Source organism: Pongo pygmaeus, chromosome 16 (genome assembly GCF_028885625.2).
Source record: "Pongo pygmaeus isolate AG05252 chromosome 16, NHGRI_mPonPyg2-v2.0_pri, whole genome shotgun sequence".
NCBI classification, from domain to species: Eukaryota; Metazoa; Chordata; class Mammalia; order Primates; family Hominidae; genus Pongo; species Pongo pygmaeus.
In genome coordinates this window covers 38,784,108-38,806,962 of record NC_072389.2, presented here as the reverse complement: position 1 = coordinate 38,806,962, position 22,855 = coordinate 38,784,108, and the positions used below count along the sequence as shown (strand labels likewise).

Sequence of the window (22,855 nt, the reverse complement as noted above, 5' to 3'; positions counted from 1 at the left end):
GTTTTAAAGTCTCCCACTATTATTGTGTGGGAGTCTAAGTCTCTTTGTAGGTCTCTAAGGACTTGCTTTATGAGTCTGGGTGCTCCTGTATTTAGTGCATATATATTTAGGATAGTTAGCTCTTCTTGTTGAATTGATCCCTTTACCATTATGTAATGCCCTTCTTTGTCTTTTTTGATCTTTGTTGGTTTAAAGTCTGTTTTATCAGAGACTAGGATTGTAATCCCTGCTTTTTTTTTTTTGCTTTCCATTTGCTTGGTAAATATTTCTCCATCCCTTTATTTTGAGCCTATGTGTGTCTTTGCACATGAGATGGGTCTTGACTATCCAATTTGCCTGTCTGTGTCTTTTAATTGGGGCATTTAGCCCATTTGCATTTAAGGTTAATATTGTTCTGTGTGAATTTGATCCTGTCACGATGCTAGCTGGTTATTTTGGCCATTAGTTGATGTAGTTTCTTCATAGTGTCGACGGTCTTTACATTTTGGTATGTTTTTGCAGTGGCTGGTACTGGTTTTTCCTTTCCATATTTACTGCTTCCTTCAGGAGCTCTTGTAAGGCAGGCCTGGTGGTGACAAAATCCCTCAGCATTTGCTTGTCTGTAAAGGATTTTATTTCTTCTTCAGTTAAGAAGCTTAGTTTGGCTGGATATGAAATTCTGGGTTGAAAATTCTTTTAAGAATGTTGAATATTGGCCCCACCGTCTTCTGGCTTGTAGGGTTTCTGCCGAGAGATCTGCTGTTAGTCTGATGGGCTTCCCTTTGTGGGTAACCCTACCTTTCTCTCTGGCTGCCCTTAACATTTTTTCCTTCCTTTCAACCTTGGTGAATCTGATGATTGTCTTGGGGTTGCTCTTCTCGAGGAGTATCTTTGTGGTGTTCTCTGTATTTCCTGAATCTGAATGTTGGCCTGTCTTGTTAGGTTAGGGGAGTTCTGCTGGATAATATCCTGAAGAGTGTTTTCCAAGTTGGTTCTATTCTCCCCGTCACTTTCAGGTACACCAATCAAACGTAGGTTTGGTCTTTTCACATAGTCCCATAATTCTTGGAGGCTTTGTTTGTTCTTTTTCATTTTTTTCTCTAATCTTGTCTTTATGCTTTATTTCATTTAGTTGATCTTCAGTCTCTGATTTCCTTTCTTCCGCTAGATTGATTTGGATATTGATACTTGTGTATGCTTCATGAAGTTCTCGTGCTGTGTTTTTCAGCTCCATCAGGTCATTTATGTTCTTCTCTAAACTGGTTATTCTAGTTAGCAATTCCTCTAAAGTTTTTAATCAACGTTCTTAGATTCCTTGCATTGGGTGAGAACATGCTCCTTTAGGTCAGAGGAGTTTGTTATTACCCATCTTCTGAAGCCTGTTTCTGTCAATTTGTCAAACTCATTCTCTGTCCAGTTTTGTTCCCTTGCTGGTGAGGGGTTGTGATCCTTTGGAGGAGAAGACATTCTGGTTTTTGGAATTTTTTAGCCTTTTTGTGCTGTTTTTCCGCATCTTCGTGGATTTATCTACCTTTGATCTTTGATGTTGGTGACCTTCGGATGGAGCTTTTGCATGGGTGTCGTTTTTGTTGATGTTGATGTTATTGCTTTCTGTTTGTTAGTTTTCCTTCTAATAGTCAGGTCCCTCTGCTGCAGGTCTGCTGGAGTTTGCTGGAGGTCCACTCCAGAGTCTGTTTGCCTGGGTATCACCATCAGAGGCTGCAGAACAGCAAAGATTGCTGCCTGCTCCTTCCTCTGGAAGCTTTGTCCCAGAGGGGCACCTGACAGAAGCCAGCTAGAGCTCTCCTCTATGAGGTGTCTGTCAACCCCTGCTGGGAGGTTTCTCCCCATCAGGAGGCACGGGGCTCAGGGACCCACTTGAGGAGGCAGTCTGTCCCTTAGCAGAGCTCAAGTGCTGTGCTGGGAGATCCGCTGCTATGTTCAGGGCCGGCAGGCAGGAACTTTTAAGTCTGCTGAAGCTGCGCCCACAGCCGCCCCTTCCCCCAGGTGCTCTGTCCCAGGGATATGGGAGTTTTATCTACAATCCCGATTGGGGCTGCCTCCTTTCGTTCAGAGATGGCCTGCCCAGAGAGGAGGAATCTAGAAAGGCAGTCTAGCTACAGCAGCTTTGCCGCGCTGCGGTGCCTTCCGCACCCAGTTTGAACTTCCTGGCGGCTTTGTTTATACTGTGAGGGGAAAATGGCCTACTCAACTCTCAGTAATGGCAGACACCCCTCCCCCAACCAAGCTTGAGTGTCCCAGGTCGACTTCAGACTGCTGGGCTGGCAGCAAGAATTTCAAGCCAGTGGATCTTCACTTGTTGGGCTCCATGGGTGTGGGATCTGCTGAGCAAGTCTACTTGGCTTCCTGGCTTCAGCCCCCTTTCCAGGGGTGTGAACAGTTCTGTCTCACTGGTATTCCAGGTGCCACTGGGGTACGAAAAAAACTTCTGCAGCTAGCTCGGTGTCTGCCCAAACGGCCGCCCAGTTTTGTGCCTGAAACCCAGGGCCCTGGTTGGGTAGGCACCTGAGGGAATCTCCTGGTCTGCAGGTTGTGAAGACCACGGGAAAAGCATAGTATCTGGGCCGGAATGCACTGTTCCTCACGGCACAGTCCCTCGCGACTTCCCTTGGCTAGGGGAGGGAGTTCCCCGACCCCTTCACTGCCTGGGTGAGGCAACACCCCACCCTGCTTCGGCTCGCCCTCCTTGGGCTGCACCCACTGTCTAACCAGCCCCAATGAGATGAACTCCGTACCTCAGTTGGAAATGCAGAAATCACTCTCCTTCTGTGTTGGTCTTGCTGGGAGCTACAGACCAGAGCTGTTCCTATTCGGCCATCTTAATCTCTGTCCTGATGTTGATTTAAGTATATAAATCTTTCCCAAGCCCCACGGGTACTCCCACATAGTATACCTCATTTGCTTGCTGAAATAATTCAGATATGTATGAATACAGTTTCTTTTGAAACTAAGATGACAAACCAAAACATCATCCAGTTTCATTTCTCCAAAAGACTCACCTTTTAGTCCACAGGAACCTGGCATTTTAAGTAAATTGCATCAACACCATCACCTTCTCTTTATCTTGTAGACTCACCTGGCCACCATTTCTTTCTCCTTATGGGAGGCATATCCGCTGCTGCTAAGGGGCTTCAGAGGGGATGACAAGAAGTAGAGGCGATGATTGGTGAAGTACTGGTCAACCAGTGGGAGGAGAACCTGGAAAACGCACCACAAATCAACTTCTAGGAAGCTATCCAAAACTCTTCATTTGGTTCATTACAAGTGTTTATTTTCAGTGAGCGAAAAGCCTCTGAACCCTGGTCCTGTAATCTCCAGGAAATTCTACCCCTTTGCTCCCAGTTTCCATCACATTTTCCTTTTCTATGCCTCAAACCAGAGTCCTTGTGGGTATGTGAAAGGAGACAGCCATGGACTAAGGGCCCAAAGAAATGTGTGCGCATTTGCAGAGGAGTCCTATGGGACAGCTGCACTCAGACAGGGCTTCTCGGGCACTGCATCCAAGAGGCACTCGAGGCATGGCTCAGTGCCACTAGCCTCAAGCATTCTGTCTGCTTCTCAGAGCAAGGTGACTCAAGCCCTTCTGTGCCTTTAGTCCTCTGAGCAGGGCTGTATGGAAGAGACTGCTAACTAGCACCCAAATTCATTCTCCCCTTCTTCCTTTTGGCAACAGAATCCCACTGTGTTTTAGCTGGGTAGAGAGCCACCCAGGCAGAAAACGTATCACCCAGTCTCCCTTTCAGCTGGATGAAGCTCAAATGGAACTTAAACAGGTCCTGTGCCTTCTCCTGGTCCCTGAACTTTTCCTTGGTATTCGAGGTATCATATCGTACCAGAAGAGGGTACCATATGTACCATAAGGGTAAACCTGTCATCTCTCACCTTATTGACCCCAGACATACTGCCTGGGGTCAGTTAGGTGAGAGATGACAAGTTCTAGCCATTGGGATAGAACTTTTAAAAAGCAACAGCTTGCCTTCCCTTCTCCTTTTCCCTTTCCCACAGATACAGTGCAGGTGAGCCTGTCTGAACCACGCACACAGGCCACACCTCCGGAGATGGTGGAGTAGCAAGAGAGGAAGAACCTGGGTTCCCAGGTGATGGTGTGGGGCTAGGCAGACTGCATCCCTCCTTGGACTGCCAGCCTCCCTTGGGACTGTTAAACAACAGAGAAATATACATGCACCTCACTGAAGCCATTGGAGTTTTAGATATCTTCATTGAATCCACTTAACCTGTTTCCTAAATAGTAGAGATCCTAAGAAGAAAGTAATTTGATTAAGTGCAGGGCCACTTACTTTGGCAAAGAATTTGATCTCCTGGTCATGGGGAGACTTTTCAGTTTTCCCACTGCTGACAATGGCTTCTACAAAGACACAGGTAACACAAAGTTGGCCAGAGTTCCAAAGTAAAAATCAGTCACAGCATTTTAGAAACACAGCAGCTTTTCTAAAGGCTATTTAAAAAGGCTATCTGATTTCACAAAATATATTTTACAAAGTACTTTACAACTGTGCTGGTTAGTTATTTCTTGTGTCAATTCTTTAAGCTGTTTCACTACCCTTTTTTCTACTTTAACAATCAGAAAGCAGCTTCAAGGCTGGGCGCGATGGCTCACACCTGTAATCCCAACACTTTGGGAAGCTGAAGCAGGTGGATCACTTGAGGTCAGGAGTTCGACACCAGCCTGGACAACATGGTGAAACCCCATCTCTACTAAAAATACAAAAATTAGCCAGGCAGGCGTGGTGGTGGGCACCTGTAATCCCAGCTACTTGGGAGGCTGAGGCAGGAGAATTGCTTGAACCTGGGAGGCAGAGGTTGCTGTGAGCCTAGACTGTGCCACTGCACTCCAGCCTGGGCAACAAGAGCAAAACTCCATCTCAGAAAAGAAAAAAAAAAAAAGAAAGCAGCTTCAGAGAGGTTGAGTCATATGTCCACAGTCATAAAGCAAGACAAGAGGAAAGTTAAAATAGGATAAGTTGTGCAAAAAAATGACAAAAGGTTCAATCAAGTCCACTAAAAAAACTAAGGAGTTTTTTTTTGTTGTTGTTTGTTTTGAGATAGAATCTTACTCTGTCACCAGGCTGGAGTGCAATGGCGCGATCTCGGCTCACTGCAACCTCTGCCTCCCGGGTTCAAGTGATTCTCCTGCCTCAGCCTCCTGAGTAGCTGGGACTACAGGCACGTACCACCACACTCAGCTATTTTTTTTTTTTTTGTATTTTTAGCAGAGATGGGATTTCACCATGTTGGCCAGGATGGTCTCCATCTCTTGACCTCGTGATCCTCCCACCTCGGCCTCCCAAAGTGCTGGGAATACAGGTGTGAGCCACTGCGCCTTGCCAGATTGATTTTTTTTAAGTCAGGGGAAAAAAATCTCAGCCACTGTTTTCCCCCTAAAATCATGCATCTAAATGAATCATAAAAAGTTACAGTCTGAAAGGATTATTTCTTGATAAAAGAATATTGAATTCTTTTGGGATATTTCATAGTGATACTTACCTAAATGGGCAATAAATTCTTGAGCAGAATCAACGTATTTCAGGATCTTCTTCAAGAACTTATAGGCAAACCTCTTCTCCATGGAGGAGGCATCCAGCTCCATATCCTTCATACCCCTACGTTGGATATGGACAGACCCCAGGAAATAACAGAGACAACCATGTCACTCAGGTACACCACCAGTCCTACCAGTGTTTAATTTAATTTCCAAATGTTAGTGGTTATTCTGGCATAGTGACATGACTCATTATTTGACTGATTTCCCCTCTCACTTGGAACCTGCCTGTATGAGCACAGATTTTTCAGAAAGACCTTTATCATTCATACAATGAGTACTGAGCTGGGGATGTCTGAGGGGAAAGCAAAAATCTCTGCTCTTATGGAAAGAATTTACACGCTAGCTGTAAACAGACAAAAACAAAATATAAATTAGATGGAATCTTAGAAGTTAACACATTTTGTGAATAAAAGAAAAATTAAAGCACAATGAAAAGGTCCAGACTGGTCCAGAACTGGTCCAGAAAGGCCTGCCACCACGCCTGGCCTCTGGGTATATTTTAAAGGTAAAACTGTCAGGGTTTGCAGACTGTAGTGTTAAATAGGGTAGTCAGGGTTGGTCTCACTGGGAGACTGATGTTGCAATAAAGGCTTGAAGGAGATGCGGAGGTGAGCCATATGGACATCTGGGGAAATAGTTCTTAAGGCGGAGTGAAGAGACAGTGCGAAGGTCCTGAGGCAGGAGCATGCATGCTGTGTTGAAGGTTAGAGGGGTAAGGGGTCGGAAGTGGGGACAATCATGTATATCCCTAAAGGCCATCCTTAGAATTTTGCTTTTGCTCTGTGTGAGAAGGGAAGCCATTAGAAGTTTTCAATAGAGAAGTGACATGATATGACTTGCATCATAACAGGATCACTGGTTGCTGTGTTTAAAATTGACCATGGTGGTGAGGCAAGTGTAGAAGCAGGGAGCACAGGCAGAAGGATGAAGATAGCATGAAGTGGGTGAGAAGTGGTCAAATTCTGGGTATTTTTATTTTTGAGATGGAGTCTCATTCTGTCGCCCAGGCTGGAGCGCAGTGGCATGATCTCAGCTCACTGCAACCTCCGCCTCCTGGGTTCAAGCAATTCTCTGCCTCAGCCTCCTGAGTAGCTGGGATTACAGGCACACACCATCATTCCTGGCTAATTTTTGTATTTTTAGTAGAGATGGGGTTTCACCATCTTGGCCAGGCTGGTCTTGAACTCCTGACCTCATGATCCATCTGCCTTGGCCTCCCAAAGTGCTGGGATTACAAGCGTGAGCCACTGCGCCTGGCCTCTGGATATATTTTAGGTAAAACTGCCAGGATTTCCTGAAGGATTGGATGTAGATTGGGAGAAAAAGAGTCGTCAAGGTTTTTTGCTTGAGAAGGTAGAAGAATGGCTTGCCATCGAGTGATGGGGAAGCTGAAGACAGAACAGGTCTGAGCAGGAGTGGGGGGAAGCCAGGATTTCTCCTTGGCTACAAGGACCTCGCTTGATCATCTGTGCATCGAAATTCCTACCACAGGATCTGGCACGTGGTAGACAACTGGTTCGGATATGTTTGCTGAATTCAATTATCTTTCTTCTTGATTTCCTCCTGTTTCCTTGACTTCCTTTATCATTACAGTAAATGGGAATTTTTCATTTCTGTGAGCAAGTTATTTATCAGCAAATCACACCACAGATTCATCTTGGTGTTAAGAACAGGATTAAAATGACGACGGGAGTCTTTCTCGAATGCTTCCCCGGAGGCTGTCTCCTGCTGTCTGACCTTTCCTGTTCGACAACATGGCAAATAAGTCTTGCTATTTTTTTCATATGAGATACAATAGAAATGTTTGTATAGATTTTTATTTTTATTTTTTGCCATTCAATGGCAAAAATTCTATAGGAAACTAGAAGAAACAGCAGCTTGCTCAGTAAATGTTTCTTTTAGGAAGAATGGCTATATCGGAATAAAAACACTGGCTTTTCATTTGACAAAGAACTCAGCAAGCATGATCCTACGTAGCACAGCCCACCAGCACCATTTGACCAGGGAGAAAATAGCCTGACTTTAAGACTTAAGCAGCCAATGCCATCCTATATAAAACATTCACCTAGATGATTTTGACTTATGTAAGTTTGAGATAAAACACCTTAGGACATCATGATGCATTCAATCTCTCCAGGAGAGTTGTATCTTCATAATAATCAATTCCCTTTGTTCCAAGACTGCCTATGTCAGTTATGCTTGCTATTATTACTATGTAATTTAATAAGATATCATATAAAACAACAAAATAAAAGTACGAAGAGAACTGCTGATTCTATGAAAACTAAGATGCCTATTTTGTAAAGACCTGCAACTGCAGGCTTCCAAATATGTAATTTTTGAATTAAGTATGGGTAAGACAACTGTCAAAGATAAGGGAGGAAATTTGAAAAATATCTAGGGTACTACGTAATCCGTCACATAAACAGAACCAATGACAAAAACCACATGATTATCTCAATAGATGCAGAAAAGGCCTTCAATAAAATTCATCATCCTTCACGCTAAAAACTCTCAATAAACTAGGTATTGATGGAACGTATCTCAAAATAATAAGAGCTATTTATGACAAACCCACAGCCAATATCAAATAAAGTATCAAATAAGAGCTATTTATGACAAACCCACAGCCAATGGGCAAAAATGGGAAGCATTCCCTTTGAAAACAGGCACAAAACAAGGATGCCCTCTCTTGCCACTCCTATTCAACATTTATTGGAAGTTCTGGCCAGGGCAATCAGGCAAGAGAAAGAAATAAAGGGTATTCAATTAGGAAAAGAGGAAGTCAAATTGTCCCTGTTTGCAGATGACATGATTGTGTATTTAGAAAACCCCATCAACTCAGCCCCAAATCTCCTTAAGTTGATAATCAACTTCAGCAAAGTCTCAGGATACAAAATCAATGTGAAAAAATCACAAGCATTCCTATACACCAATAACAGACAGAGAGCCAAATCACGAGTGAACTCCCATTCACAATTGCTACAAAGAGAATAAAATAACTAGGAATACAACTTACAAGGGATGTGAAGGACCTCTTCAAGGAGAACTACAAATCACTGCTCAACGAAATAAGAGAGGACACAAACAAATGGAAAAACATTCCATGCTCATGAATAGGAAGAATCAATATTGAGAAAATGGCCATACTGCCCAAAGTAATTTATAGATTCAATGCTATTCCCATCAAGCTAGCATTGTCTTTCTTCACAGAATTAGAAACAACTACTTTAAATTTCATATGGAACAAAAAAAGAGCCCGCATAGCCAAGATCATCCTAAGCAAAAAGAACAAAGCTGGAGCCATCATGCTACCTGACTTCAAACTATACTACAAGGCTACAGTAACCAAAACAGCATGGTACTGGTACCAAAACAGAGATATAGACCAATGGAATAGAACAGAGACCTCAGAAATAATGCCACACATCTACAACCATCTGATCTTTGACAAACCTGACAAAAACAAGCAATGGGGAAAGGATTCCCTATTTAATAAATGGTGCTGGGAAAACTGGCTAGCCATATGCAGAAAGCTGAAACTGGATCCCTTCCCTACACCTTATACAAAAACTAACTCAAGATGGATTAAAGACTTAAACATAAGACCTAAAACCATAAAAGCCCTAGAAGAAAACCTAGGCAATATCATTCAGGACATAGGCATAGGCAAAGACTTCATGACTAAAACACCAAAATCAATGGCAACAAAAGCCAAAATTGACAAATGGGGTCTAATTAAACTAAAGAGCTTCTGCATAGCAAAAGAAACTATCATCAGAGTGAACAGGCAACCTACAGAATGGGAGAAAATTTTTGCAATCTATCTGTCTGACAAAGGGCTAATATCCAGAATCTACAAGGAACTTAAATTTACAAGAAAAAAAAAAAAACAACCTCATCAAAAACTGGGTGAAGGCTTTGAACAGACACTTTTCAAAAGAAGACATTTATGCAGCCAACAAGCATATGAAAAAAAGCTCATCATCACTGGTCATTAGAGAAATGCAAATCGAAACCACAATGAGATACCATCTCACGCCAGTTAGAATGGTGATAATTAAAAAGTCAGGAAACAACAGGTGCTGGAGAGGATGTGGAGATATAGGAATGCTTTTACACTATTGGTGGAAGTATAAATTAGTTCAACCATTGTGGAAGACAGTGTGGCAATTCCTCAGGGATCTAGAACTAGAAACACCATTTGACCCAGCAATCCCATTACTGGGTATATACCCAAAGGATTATAAATTATTCTACTATAAAGACACATGCACACGTATGTTTATTGCAGCACTGTTCACAATAGCAAAGACTTGGAACCAACCCAAATGCCCATCAATGATAGACTGGATTAAGAAAATGTGGCACATATACACCATGGAATACTATGCAGCCATAAAAAAGGATGAGTTCATGTCCTTTGCAGGGACATGGATAATGCTGGAAACCATCATTCTCAGCAAACTAACACAAAAACTGAAAACCAAACAGAAAACCAAAACCAAACATGTTCTCACTCATAAGTGGGAGTTGAACAATGAGAACACATGGACACAGGGCGGGGAACATCACACACCAGGGCCTGTGGGGGTTGTGGGGGTAGGGGAGGGATAGCATTAGGAGAAATACCAAATGTAGATGACAGGTTAACGGGTGCAGCAAACCACCATGGCACGTGTATACCCATGTAACAAACCTGCACATTCTGCACATGTACCACAGAACTTAAATAATAATAAAAAAAAATCTACGGTACTGCATTTACCCTGTTATCATGTGCTGCAAATTATCACCATTCTTTAAAGAAGCCCAAATTCCAAAGCTTTGAGGTTGTATTATGGATGTCATTTATAACTCCAATAAAGAGAATATACAAAGAAAGGGCCTTGGCCCACAGCACAAGATTTGTGAATGAGTGCATGTTTATATATTTTAAGTTACAATGAAATGTTTAAGGTATGTAGGTATAATTTGTAATTCTTTGTTGCCACTGGTCTTTAAAAATTAATACCTAACATTTCTGCTTATGTCAAAAAAAGGGGGCTTCATCTTCCAAAATAAAAATGTTCTCATTTTAGAAGACTGAATTGTTCTCCTTACTTGGATGGGTTTTGTAGGCAGGTAATTAAATACCTGGGGAGGCATAGCCCTGTCCCACTAACATCACATGGAAGGTGACTTACCTGGAAACGATGACGCCATTCACCTGGAGGAACTTAAATAGGTCCTGTGCCTTCTCCCGGTCCTTGAACTTTTCCTTGGCAGTCAAGGTGTCATATGGTACCAGAAGAGGGTGACTGCCACCACCTGGGGTCAGTAAGGTGAGAGATGACATTTGGCTCTTCTTTTGCACTTCTGGGAGACCACAGCTGCCCCGGTTCAGTTTCTTTAGGGGATGCTGTGAACCTCACTCACCTTTGCTCTCCAGCTCCAGCTTCTTCTTCTTGGCCCAGATATTGTGATAGTTCTCAGCCACGACCTCCACCATTCCCTGTGTCTCACCAAGAAGAGCCAAGTCAAAGAGAAAGAAAGCAGACAAGCTGGCTTCATAGCTGCTAGGCCATTTCAGGCAGCCTCGGGAAAAGCACACCACTGAACACTAACAGCAGACGGCCAAGGGCTTCCCATCATTAATTAGTCTGTGCTTATGTACCTCATTAGTTTCCTATCTTCCCATACACATACAAAACAATTTCTAACTCTGTCCTTTCCTTGTAACTTATTATTCTGGCAGTTTGATGCATTTATGAGAAAAATCCATTTCCACTTGAACCTGCATGCTGGCAGCACATCATTTTTCACAGCAGCTTGGTATTGTACTGCTGACCTCAGATGGGGAGTTGGGAGTGCGGGCCAAGAAAAGTCTAGAACCCCCGAAAGCCTATAGCTTAACAAACTAAAAATAATCACATCTTAAAGGAAAGTGCTGTAAATAAGATTTCTCTAGTAGAATCCATCTTTGTAAGGCTTGTAAAACAGTGACTTAGAATGAAGGATGTACTTTGGCAAGAAACTTTCTCTAAGGTCTAAGGGGCTGGTCTCAGGGACTTCCAGACGGTGAGTGCTCCAGGCTAAGGCAGGCCACAGCCACCAATGTGTACAGGAGGGGAGCAACGGGAGGAAGCAGCTTAGGGCTTTCAGTTTCAACCCCTTGGTCTTACATCCCTATATCCTGCAATGATTGCCTGCCTGCACCATCACAGGGAGCTCCAGCAAACCCACTGTGGGACGTGTGGGCTGTCCTTATGTTCTGGGGGCCTTACAATGACCAGCAAGAACCTCCATTGAGGCGCTAAGTTTCATAGATTTTGTCCTAGCTGTCTTATTTATTTTGGGTTTTCATACAGTATAGTCAGCCTTCCTTAACCATGCATTCTGCATCTGCGGATTCAACCAATCATAGCTTGAAAGTATTTGGAAAAAAATGTGTCTGTACTGAACATGTACAGACTTTTTTCTTGTCATTATTCTCTAAACAATACAGCATAACAACTATTTATATAGAATTTACATTGTGTTAGGAATTATAAATAATCTAGAGATAATTTAAAGTATATGGGTGGATGTGTGTAGGTTGTAGGTAAAACTATGCCATTTTATGTCAGGGACTTGAGCGTTCGTGGGTTTTGGTATCTGTGGGAAGTCCTAGGGTGAAGCCTCCATGGATACTAAGGAATGACTCTAGTGTGCTGGTGGTTCTTCCTACTGAGTCAGCACCCATCATGAAGTCCTTGGAAGAAGCGCAAAGCCTCCCCTTCCTGGAGGACTGGTTCACTCTGCGGAGACTTTCCCTGTAGCCTCTGCACAATGTGACCATCTTCAGTTTTGAATTTTAGTGGTAATATGTTCTAGGCATTCTTTCCCTTTTTTCCCCCTTTAACTCTTTGGAAGGTAATGCGTCCTGCACTTGAAAGCAAGTCATGCTGGACCTGGGGCACTGACCTGGAGCTCTCTGGAGAGCACAACGTTTGAGAGGTCGAGGGGAGCAGGGCTGTAGCTGTTGCCCTAGGAAAGCAAAAGCAGGGTCACTGGGTTACCATTATTTTCCTTGTTTTTATCAGGCATCCCCAACTTCAGCTGTCAAAAATGTGTCCCGAAAAATCCCCAGGGTTTATCTTAGACGGTCCCACCTATGATGCCCCAGGCAGAACATTCCCAGATTCTCCATGGCTTCCATCGGCCCAGCGTGGGCCTCTGGGTGTGGTGTCGTACCTGGTTGGCCTGGGACACACTTCGAAGCTTCTCATTTTCCCGCTGTTGAACCAAAGCTTCTCCCTCTTTGGTCCTCTCCACAGTCCAGCCCACAGCCAGCATGGTTTTCAGGGACTCTCGGGCAGGCCAGCGATAAATTTCCTTCTCCTAGAAGAGAATTTGAGCAGAAGCACTTTGCAGAACACACCCCAGCATTCTCCCTGGCCCATCTCCTCATGGAAGGTGGACCCCATTGTGGGTGGGGGTGCTAGTTAGCACCAGCCTTCTCTCAAAAGGTCAAAACATCCTTTGCAGCATCTTACCCGAAACATAGTCTTTCTGGTGTTTTTAGGTATAAGACCCTACAGTCTCTCCTGCCCTGGGAGGAAATGGGCCAGACATTATCAATGACATTATCTACACTCTGTAGACGAAGAACAGGAACAGGAGAGTGACTCCTCATGTTCTAGTAGTTGTTGAAGGTGAGACCTTGTCAAAATGCATCTGCATAAAGCTTTCCTGTGAGTTTGGGAAAGATAATTTCTTAGATTTAGAATTCTTGTGGGCTGGGCGCGGTGGCTCACGCCTGTAATCCCAGCACTTTGGGAGGCCGAGGCGGGTGGATCACCTGAGGTCAGAAATCGACACCAGGCTGGACAACATGGTGAAACCCCATCTCCACCAAAAACTCAAAAATTAGCTGTGTGTAGTGGCGCTTGCCTGTAGTCCCAGCTACGCGGGAGGCTAAGGCAAAAGAATTACTTGAATCCAGGAGATGAAGCTTGCAGTGAGCCAAGATTGCACCACTGCACTCCAGCCTGGGTGACAACAGTGAAACTCTGTCTCAAAAAAAAAAAAAAGAATTCTCTTTTGGTCTATGTACAATTTAATAGGTAGTCAACATGAATGCAAAGATACATACACCATCCTTTACATGTGACACTAGGCCTAGGCCTAAAGCTTACTAAGAATCTTACAGATTGCAAGATAAGAATTCAGAGTTGAGTTAAACCAAATATGTTAATTAATTATTTTTTTAAGCAAGAGATGCGTTCTTTTAACCATATTTTCTTGAAGATTCTCTTCTCTATTACCTGTATCTTCCGTGTATTAGAAATCATTTTTGGCTGGGCATGGTAGTTCACACCTGTAATTCTAGTGCTTTGGGAGGCTGAGGTGGGAGGATTGCTTGAGGTCAGGGTTTCAAGACCAGCCTGACCAACATGGCGAAACCCCGTCTCTGCTAAAAAAATTACAAAAATTAGCTGGGCATGGTGGTGCATGCCTATAGTCCCAGCTACTTGGGAGGCTGAGGTGGGAGGATCACTTGAACCCAGAAGGTGGAGGTTGCAGTGAGCCAAGATCACACCACTACACTCTAGCCTGGGTGACAGAACGAGACCCTGCCTCAAAAGAAAGAAAGAAAGAAAGAAATTATTTTTGTCTGAAATTTTTCTTTTTCTTTTCTTTGAGATGGAGTCTCGCTCTGTCACCAGGCTGGAGTGCAGTGGCATGATCTTGGCTCACTGCAACCTCTGCCTCCCGGGTTCAAGCAATTCTCTCGCCTGGCTAATTTTTGTATTTTCAGTAGAGACGGGGTTTCGCCATGTTGGCCAGGCTGGTCTTGAACTCCTGACCTCAAGCAATCCTCCCACCTTGGTCTCCCAAAGTGCTAGGATTACAGGTGTGAGCCACCACACCCGGCCTTGTCTGAATTTTCTCCAGTGATTTCACTGCGCCTTCTCCCTGCCCTGCCCTAACCAAACCCGTTCCTGGTTCAGTTCAGTTGCAGAACTACAAATGCATTTTAGCCCAGCCTCAAAGCGCTGAACAATGCTTCTTTCACCAATGGCCTCTCAAAGCCAAAGAACAGAAAGTGAGGCTGGGCTCTTGGAAACTGGTCCTGAGGCAGCTGCCCACTGGCAAGCTTGTGAACAGTTTGGGGAGTCCTAGATGATGATGTTTTAGGGACTTGAGAGTGAATATGCTCTGAACTCCTCTGATAAAATCACTCAAGGAAGGAAACAGCATGGCCACACAGTGTTACCAGAGGCCTGTTTCTTACCTTCTCGGTTAATGTCTTGAAAGGCCTTATCAGTGGGTGGGTCTTCACATTTTCATCCAGGGAAATCCCATATTTCCATCCACTCTGACTCTGTAGAAATGTTCTCAGTTCAAATATCGTTGGCACGCAAAGAACCCCGCTTGTGACCCAAATCCCTGCTTCTATTTTCATGGAGCAAGTGGAATAATGGATAGTGACAGGGCTTAGAAATTCTCCTCAAAAATGCCTAATTGATCCTTTCAGGCCATCAGGCTCTCCGCCTCCTGAATCTTGAACTCTGCTCTTTTATTCCTTCTTGTTTCAGTTGCTGTCCTCTCCACTTTCTCACTTGCATTTCAGGCCCACTTAAAACAGCATGTTTCAAAAGGCCCTGGGAACAGTGCTTCTCAGGTTAGTGTACCCTCCTCGCAGGAAGAACAGAGGCTAGGACTGGAAGGCCTGGGAAGACTGGACCTATTGCCACTGCCTAGAGGAGCCCATTTGCCTTGCAACCCTTGCCTGCCAGTGCCAGAGCAAAAGTGTAGTGATGTGTGCTTCCTAGAGTCACAGAAGTTTAAGAACTTTTAGGGTTATTCAACAAATATTGGGTGAATGTCTTCTATGGTACACACCAGACTCTGTCCTAGGCACAGCGGATACAGAGATAAGTAAGAGCCCCTGATTTCTGTAACTTCACATCCCCAAGACTCCTGGCTGCTCTTTCTCAATCTCTGCTTCTGTCCATTTGTTAAATGTGTATATTTCCTAAGTTTCTGTCCCTTCTCAAAAGACATATACTTCCTGGGTGATCTAATTTAGGCCCATGGTTTCAGTTACCACTGAGAAGAGACTAGTATCAAATCAGTACTTCCAGCGCAGAAACTCCCTCCTAGTTTCAAACCTACTTAAGCTTTGCTTGGATGTTCCACAGGCACCCCTCAAATTACTTCTCTACATGTCTCCTCGTGGGTCCCCTGGATGAAGTGGAGTGAACAGCCCCAGCTTACACTCACTTTCCAAGCCAATGACATGGGAGTCCTCCTTGACACCACTGCCTGTACCCCTCCCATCATTTGTCTGTCTGTCTGTCTGTCTCTCTCTCATCCACTTCCCTGCTAGTATGTTAGCTCAGGCCACCATTAGCTCTCACTGGGGTTATTGCAAGAGCTTCCTAAGTAGCCTCCCAGCCTCCAGTCTTGCTGCCTCTCCATGGATTCATTTTCTACACTATTGTCAGGGGATAGTCAAAAATCACAATCATTTGTGGGCACACTACTGACTTCGAATGTTTCTGACTGTCAGCTGCCATCCTGGTAAAACCCACGTGCTTTCAAATGACCTGTAAACCTAAAAAGGGGATCATGTTGACCTCTCCAGACTTATTTCTCACCCTCTGTCCCCATCCTACTCCATGTCCTAGCTATACTGAACCATGGTTCCCTAAAGCCAAACTGTCTCTTGCCTCCCTGGGTCTGCACCTGCTGTTCCCAAGGCCGTCAGCGCGCTTACCTCCTTGTGACAAATGGCTCCCACTCATCCTTTAGCACATGCTGTAGATGTCACCAACTCTGGGAAGGGTCCCTGGACCCCCAGTACTGGATTAGGGACTGCTATGTGTTCTAATCCTGTGCTCATGCTCACTGTAGCCCTGAACAAGCTGCCCCACAATGACTGGTTCATTTTGTTTCTCCCACAAGATCATGAGGCTTTTGAGGGCAAGGAAAATACTCTTTTTCTTGTGAGATAATCAGCGCCGCCTGGTACTGGTGAGCAGCATGTATCTATGCCCTCGTGAAGCTTACATTCTAGTGGCAGAAAGAGATATCAATCAAATCACCATACTAGTAAATGTAAAATTGATAAATAGAATAAATGTATAGATGTATAACTGTTATAAATACAAATACCTAAGCGTGCTATGAAAGTACTATGAAAGAGAAGAACAAGGTGCTAAGAGGGCCCAGAGCTGAGAAATCTGGAAAAATGCCATCCTAGGAATCCATGCTTGGAGTGATATTTGCAGGATGAGTTGGTGAACGCTGTGAGAAAGTGTGTGAGTACAGGCGGGTATCTGGCAGGCTCAGGCAGAGGAGGGTCTCTGGCATGTGCAGTGCATATGAACGAGAGAGTGAGTCTAAAATCAGGGGAGGTGGCTGGAGGGCAGAGGGCAAAGGAGGAGATAAGGCTAGAGACGGTAGCAGAGGTCAGATCAGGCAGTGCCTACCAGGCCATACCAAAGATTTTGACCATTATCTTCAGAATAGTTAGAAATTATGAAAGGATTTTAACAAGGAGAGGGGCTGGGTAGGAGGAGCAGTGGTAGAATATGTATGATTCAATTTGTGTACTGAAACTCTGACTTGCTTGCAGTATGAAGAACAGACTGGGCAAATGCACTTGGGGAGACCTGTAAGGAGCTTATCCCAGTCTGGGTGAAAGATGATGGCAGCTTGGACTGAAGTCATAAGAACAGAGACAAATATACAGATGTAAGAGAGACTCGGGAGTTCAAATCCACACGGTTGAGTGATGGCTTGGCTAATGCTGTGGGCTCCTGGAGGTGACTCTTCTCCCTAATTCACAGGCTGGCCAAACGGCCATAGGCAAAGAGTTCTTAGAAAACGCAGATGCTCTAGAGCAAGGGCCAGCAGCTATGCCCCCTGAGCCAAATCTAGCTGGTCACCTTTTTTTTAATTAATAAAATGTGATTGGAACACAGGCACCCACTTTTGTTTATGTTTTCTCTATGGCTACTTTTGTGCCACAACAGCCAAGTGGAGTTGTTGCAGTGGAGATGGTCTGGCCCTTGAAGCCTCAAATGTTGATCATTCAGCCCTTTACAGAACAGATTTGCCAGCTCCTGTTTTAGAATCATGAGGTATTAGCCCATTCTATAGTTACAATGATAGCTGTTATCATCAGCCCCCAGTAGACTCCTGGAAGGATGAGCTGAGCCTACATCCACACAGAGGCTGAGCTGGTGGTTCAAGGTGTCCCTTCTCTGTGGGCACATTGTATGGAGCTGGTTTTCTGTGGCTTTGCTGTGGACATGGGTCCACTGTTACACGCTGTAGGCTGCAGCTGAGAAACGGCCCCAATCCTTAACTGGCTGCCCACAGGAATCCTGGATATCTTTGGCACAGTCTTCCCACTTTGCCTGCCAGTGTTAAAGGATTGACACAGCAATGAAACTTATTAAACAGCCTGAACTTATGTGGTGAGGAATTTTAAACACCAGATGGAGAGCCTTATTAATAAGTCTGCCTACCATAAGAAGACGATTGCATGTCTTCCCTACAATAAAATCCAGCCTTCCAGAAACATGCAAGTGTTAGGCTTTCAATTTCTTTTTTTTTTTCCCAATCTGCATTCAAAGATAAAAATTAAATAGAAGCCTCCCCATTCCCATTAAGCATTTACGTCAAACACACACAAGCCTGTGTTTGGGCACAACTCCAGTAAGTAAATGTTAAGAAAGAAGTTAACACTTCCAGAATTGATCATTTTCTTGAGAAATACAAAAGCAACACCAGCAGCTGCTGTCACCTATTTCTTTGACCTCCACCAACCCTGGGAAATTGCTGCTCAGAAATAATGAATGCTCTCGGCATGGAAAATCTGTTACTTAGACAAATCAGGCAGATTTCCAGGACTGGGCCCTTTAATGTTCTTGGGCTGTTTTTCCTTCCTGATGATTGTCAGTTGGATGATAATCCCTACCTTGTCACAGGCCCATTTATCATGTGAATGCTCAGCATACTTGGTGACGATGTATTCCAATTTTTCAGGCAAGGAAAAACTGTGAAATGAGGAAAAAAAATTACAACCTCCCCAAGCACTTCAGCCAGACATAGTAGAAGATAGTCAGAACTACCAATCAATCAGCTGTCAGAAGGTGAATTTGATCAGCCAGCCAATCCCAAAGCTAAAGCTGGACTCCAGCCACAGTGACATTCCTGAGTAGGGATGGCATAGCCAGGGTTAGGTCACGGACACACCCAAGTCTAACCATGGAACATCTCTGCAGGAGCCTTGGCTGGGAAGGCCTCCTGCCATGTGCTCCGGGGTCTCTTGGCTGCTGGGCCACACCTGTCTTGGTTAGACAGTGAGCATCCAAGGTAAATGGCCTGTCATCCTCTGGCTACAATCTGGAAATGGTAGAAATGGGTAGCCAGAGAGCTGTATGTTATGAAATAGTGGTTTTCTACCTTTTGGGGCTCAGCGGCTCATGGTAAAATACTAGAATTTTGGGGCCGGGTGCTGCGGCTCACACCTGTAATCCCAGCACTTTGGGAGGCCAAGGTGGACGGATCATGAGGTCAGGAGATCAAGACCATCCTGGCTAACACGGTGAAACCCCGTCTCTACTAAAAATACAAAAAAGTTAGCGGGGCATAGTGGCTGGTGCCTGTGGTCCCAGCTACTCGGGAGGCTGAGGCAGGAGAATGGCATGAACCTGGGAGGTGGAGCTTGCAGTAAGTTGAGACCGTGCCACTGCATTCCAGCCTGGGCTACACAGCAAGACTCCATCTCAAAAGAAAAAAAAAAAAAACCAAAAAAAAAAAAAAACAACTAGAATTTTGGAAGTACAGTAGACACCTGCTATTTCCATTTTCCCAGAAAACAGCTCTTGTCCCTTCTGTTGGTATTGGCACCTACATTCCCTTTGCATTGCACAGTCTTCTTATATTGCATGCAGTGTTATGTGAACTGTCACCAAGGATGAGCATATGACTAGGCAAATCAGACTTTCTCTCCACGGAATTTAAGTCTTGAGTTGGGTGAAACTAGGGCAGTAAATTCTTCAAGGTGATTCACCCAATGGGGACACCTGAAGATTGTCGATTTCCTCACTGTGTCTGATTGCAGTCCTTTCCTGATGACTATGTGTGCTAAGGCCAGGTTGGCCTTTCACTAGGTCTTGATAATGACCCCATATTCTTGCAATAAGGTGCTTTTCTCCTTAAGCCAGGGTTAGTCTCCATTCCTCACATTCCTCAAGGAACTATGTTGATGTCACAGGTATACTGGAATAAATCTGAACTCTCAAAATAACACAGAGCCATTAGCACACAGTTGCTAGAGTATAATGTTTTCTCAGAATGTTTTCAAAAGCATCCAAGTTACTACGCCATTTGCTTTGTCTTTCTTTAGCGCTGTTACATTTTTATAGGCAGAGCCCTCCCAAGTCAGCACCTGCCTTCTTTGGCCCAAGCTTGATGGTTCACCATGCTTCTTACCTCTTACTTACAGCAGTTTCAATTCTGTCTCACCATCCCCACAGCTCAAAGCTCTTTCCAATGGAATGTGTGTTTAATTGTCCCAAAGATGAATGTTACACATTATCAAAGCAGACAGTCCCCCTGGGAAGGGTTCAGGCTTTCATTTGAGAACTACTGCCATGAAGGACAGGTCCAAGGGGCTCATATAGGCTCAGGCTTACTTTCCCTGCTCACTCTGAAGCAGTTTTAGAGCTCTTCATTTAAAATGCACCTGGAGCTGACTGTATACCCTACAGCACATATTCATAACTGGGCAGAACTACCACAAACCAAAACTTAGCAATATTTTGCCCAAGGGATAAGCACACTTCCATGGCTTAGTCAACACCAGTGAGAGATTCTGGAAAATTACAGGGAGAAAGTAAAAGGCGCAATGGTAGGGCTATTCTGAAGTTCCAGCATCCCTCGGCATGGCAAAGAGCAGGTCCAGCTTTTCCAATGAGGACCCCACACTGTTCTGCCATCACACCCCAGCCTTGCCAGGACACAGCTGAGTGTTATTTATGGAGCTGTTGTGATGTATGATGCTATTAGAACCATATGAGCCTAATTCACCAAGAGCAAAGATATTGTCAAAAAGCTCATTAATAAATTAATTGCATAATTTGTCAGGGTAGTTCTCTCAGTGCCTCAGGAGACATTTATTTGTGGAAGCATCTATCTCTGGTAATAAATAAACCAACCCTTTCCTCCCCCACCAAAAGCCCAGATATAATAATACAGATATGTATGGATTAAACCTTGTGCCTGATGGGACTTGCCACGTCAAGAGAAATGATGAACAGTGTTGGCAGGAGGGAAAGAGGTAAAGCTCACATTTCTTGCTACCCTCTGGAAGAAAACATTGGCTACTGGACAAAATACAGGACCAGCTTAGAGATGATTCTGGACTCACTTCATGGTGTTGATAGGTTTTGGGTCAAAGTTGCCATCCGCATCCACTGAGATCTGTTTCTCCAATGTGGCTGTGATTCTGGTATCTAAATAATCTGGTGGCAACGCCCCAGCTATAGCACTGAGACAAGGCAGGGCCATTCGGAAAAGATCTGGGTCATATTTCTGTGAGGGAAAAACAAGGCCATGTCAGTAGAGAAAGCAGAAGCATGCCCTTAGACAGAACCAATCACCAATCAGCTGAGAACAGAAATAAAATATGCGCATTTATCCAGGTTAACCAAAACGAGAAATGTGTAACCCCTTAAATAGTTTCTGGTGGAAACGAAGGTATCCTTGGAAAATGAAATAACACTATAAAACCTCAAGTCACCATTTGCTTTAAGTTGAAAAATCTTGAACAGGTTTAAATCAATATCTCCTAAATGGTTAATTTCCAGACTACCTAAGGGTTAAAGTGACTAGTCGCTAGGCCAGAAGTGACTATAAACTTCTGTGCTAAGGATAGTCATAGAAACGGACCCAATTCTCTCTTGAACCCAGCCAGAAATGAATTTCAGTCAAATAGCATGGGGTTGGGAAGAGCTTTTGATCTGCTTATACTAGACCAATGAAATCCAGGGGTAAAGAGAATTTAAGTGTAGGTGAACAAGCTATGTGCATGTTCTAGATTTCTCTAAGAAAATCAGACCTACTCATTTTCTACCTTTAAAGCTCCTGACCTCACAAATTGGGTTAGGGGAAGTGGAGCAAAGTCTAAGAGTCAGAGCTCTACTTCAATCACACCGTTCAGTAAGGCCTGGGATTCAGAGGCTCTCAGTTCTCACTCGATGCCTCCTCAAATGAGTGCTTGCAAAGAACCTCTCCCAGAGTGGCTTAAGGTCTTCTGGAAATCCCCTGTCCCACCATCACAGCAGATGTCAGGACTTTTCTCCTTGGCTCGAGCCTAGTGAAGGTTGGTAGACAGGAGCCGCACCAAATCAGGGGGAAACAAATGGGGAGGTAAGACATCAAAGACTGACATCAGATGATGTGTGTGTAATTCACTCTGGTAGTCAATTTCCCGTGTACAGCTTTGTGAATGTGAAAATTTATTCAACTACTCCGAGGCTTTTCTTCACCAGTAAAATAAGGATTTTGAGAGTTTCCATTTCAGAGAGATGGGTAAGGATTAGCATAATACTCTTGTGAAGTACTTAGCATGGGTCCTGGCAAATGGAATGTTAAACAGATGATGGCTGTTATTATCTGTAGATGCTGGAGCACTGAGATGCTCTCTTTTTGTTCAGAAAGAACTGTCATTACCTTATGGGAGAGCGAGTCAAAAATCCCCCAGAAAAGCTTCTCCGTTAGGTGCAGCTCTTCTTCCACAGCTAGCCCGTAGCTCCCCCATCCTGAAGGCAGGCAGTAATACTTCCAACACTGTTCATAGTGATTCGTCAGAAGCTAGGAGGTGCAGAACAGGACAGACCAGCGGGGTGGCACAGAGAAAGTCCACAGGCATCAAAAACATGGAGGAGAGAATCAAATAGTAAGCAGCGATCATGAGAATGAAACACACGAAACAGCTGGGCTGTCTACAAAGAGGCCCTTCAAACACCGCTGGGAACAGTCTGCTCTCTGCCTAATGAGCTTGAGCCTGAGCGGATCTGCCTGATTAATTATTGTGCCTCCTAATGTGCCCCCTAGCAGTTACTAGAAAATGAAGAGGAGCCGTTTCTAGTTCAAACCAGAAAGTGCTACCTTCTGAAAGTAGTCACTGTGTGCTGTTCTAGCCAGTCAGGGGTGGAAAGAATTTCTTCTGGGACCTTTGCTTGTAATTCTGGAAGATCTTGTGGGGGGATGCTGATATGGGGAGAGGATGGTGGGCTGCAAGTC

The 22,855-nt window shown here is 44.2% G+C and overlaps 1 protein-coding gene across 1 annotated transcript in view; it reads right to left on the bottom strand.

Annotated features, from left to right (window-relative positions):
* The window catches only part of RYR3 (ryanodine receptor 3), a 566,641-nt gene that overhangs the window by 108,145 nt on the left and 435,641 nt on the right, over positions 1 to 22,855 (bottom strand). Inside the window, exons 50-60 of the mRNA XM_063652550.1 lie at positions 22,283 to 22,423; positions 20,979 to 21,142; positions 18,522 to 18,600; positions 14,823 to 14,912; positions 12,779 to 12,925; positions 12,509 to 12,571; positions 10,982 to 11,057; positions 10,750 to 10,873; positions 5,506 to 5,621; positions 4,299 to 4,366; positions 3,077 to 3,198 (exon numbers count right to left, since the gene is read on the bottom strand). Of these exons, the coding sequence (XP_063508620.1) occupies positions 3,077 to 3,198; positions 4,299 to 4,366; positions 5,506 to 5,621; positions 10,750 to 10,873; positions 10,982 to 11,057; positions 12,509 to 12,571; positions 12,779 to 12,925; positions 14,823 to 14,912; positions 18,522 to 18,600; positions 20,979 to 21,142; positions 22,283 to 22,423 (1,190 nt within the window). The remainder of the gene's footprint in view (positions 1 to 3,076; positions 3,199 to 4,298; positions 4,367 to 5,505; positions 5,622 to 10,749; positions 10,874 to 10,981; positions 11,058 to 12,508; positions 12,572 to 12,778; positions 12,926 to 14,822; positions 14,913 to 18,521; positions 18,601 to 20,978; positions 21,143 to 22,282; positions 22,424 to 22,855) is intronic.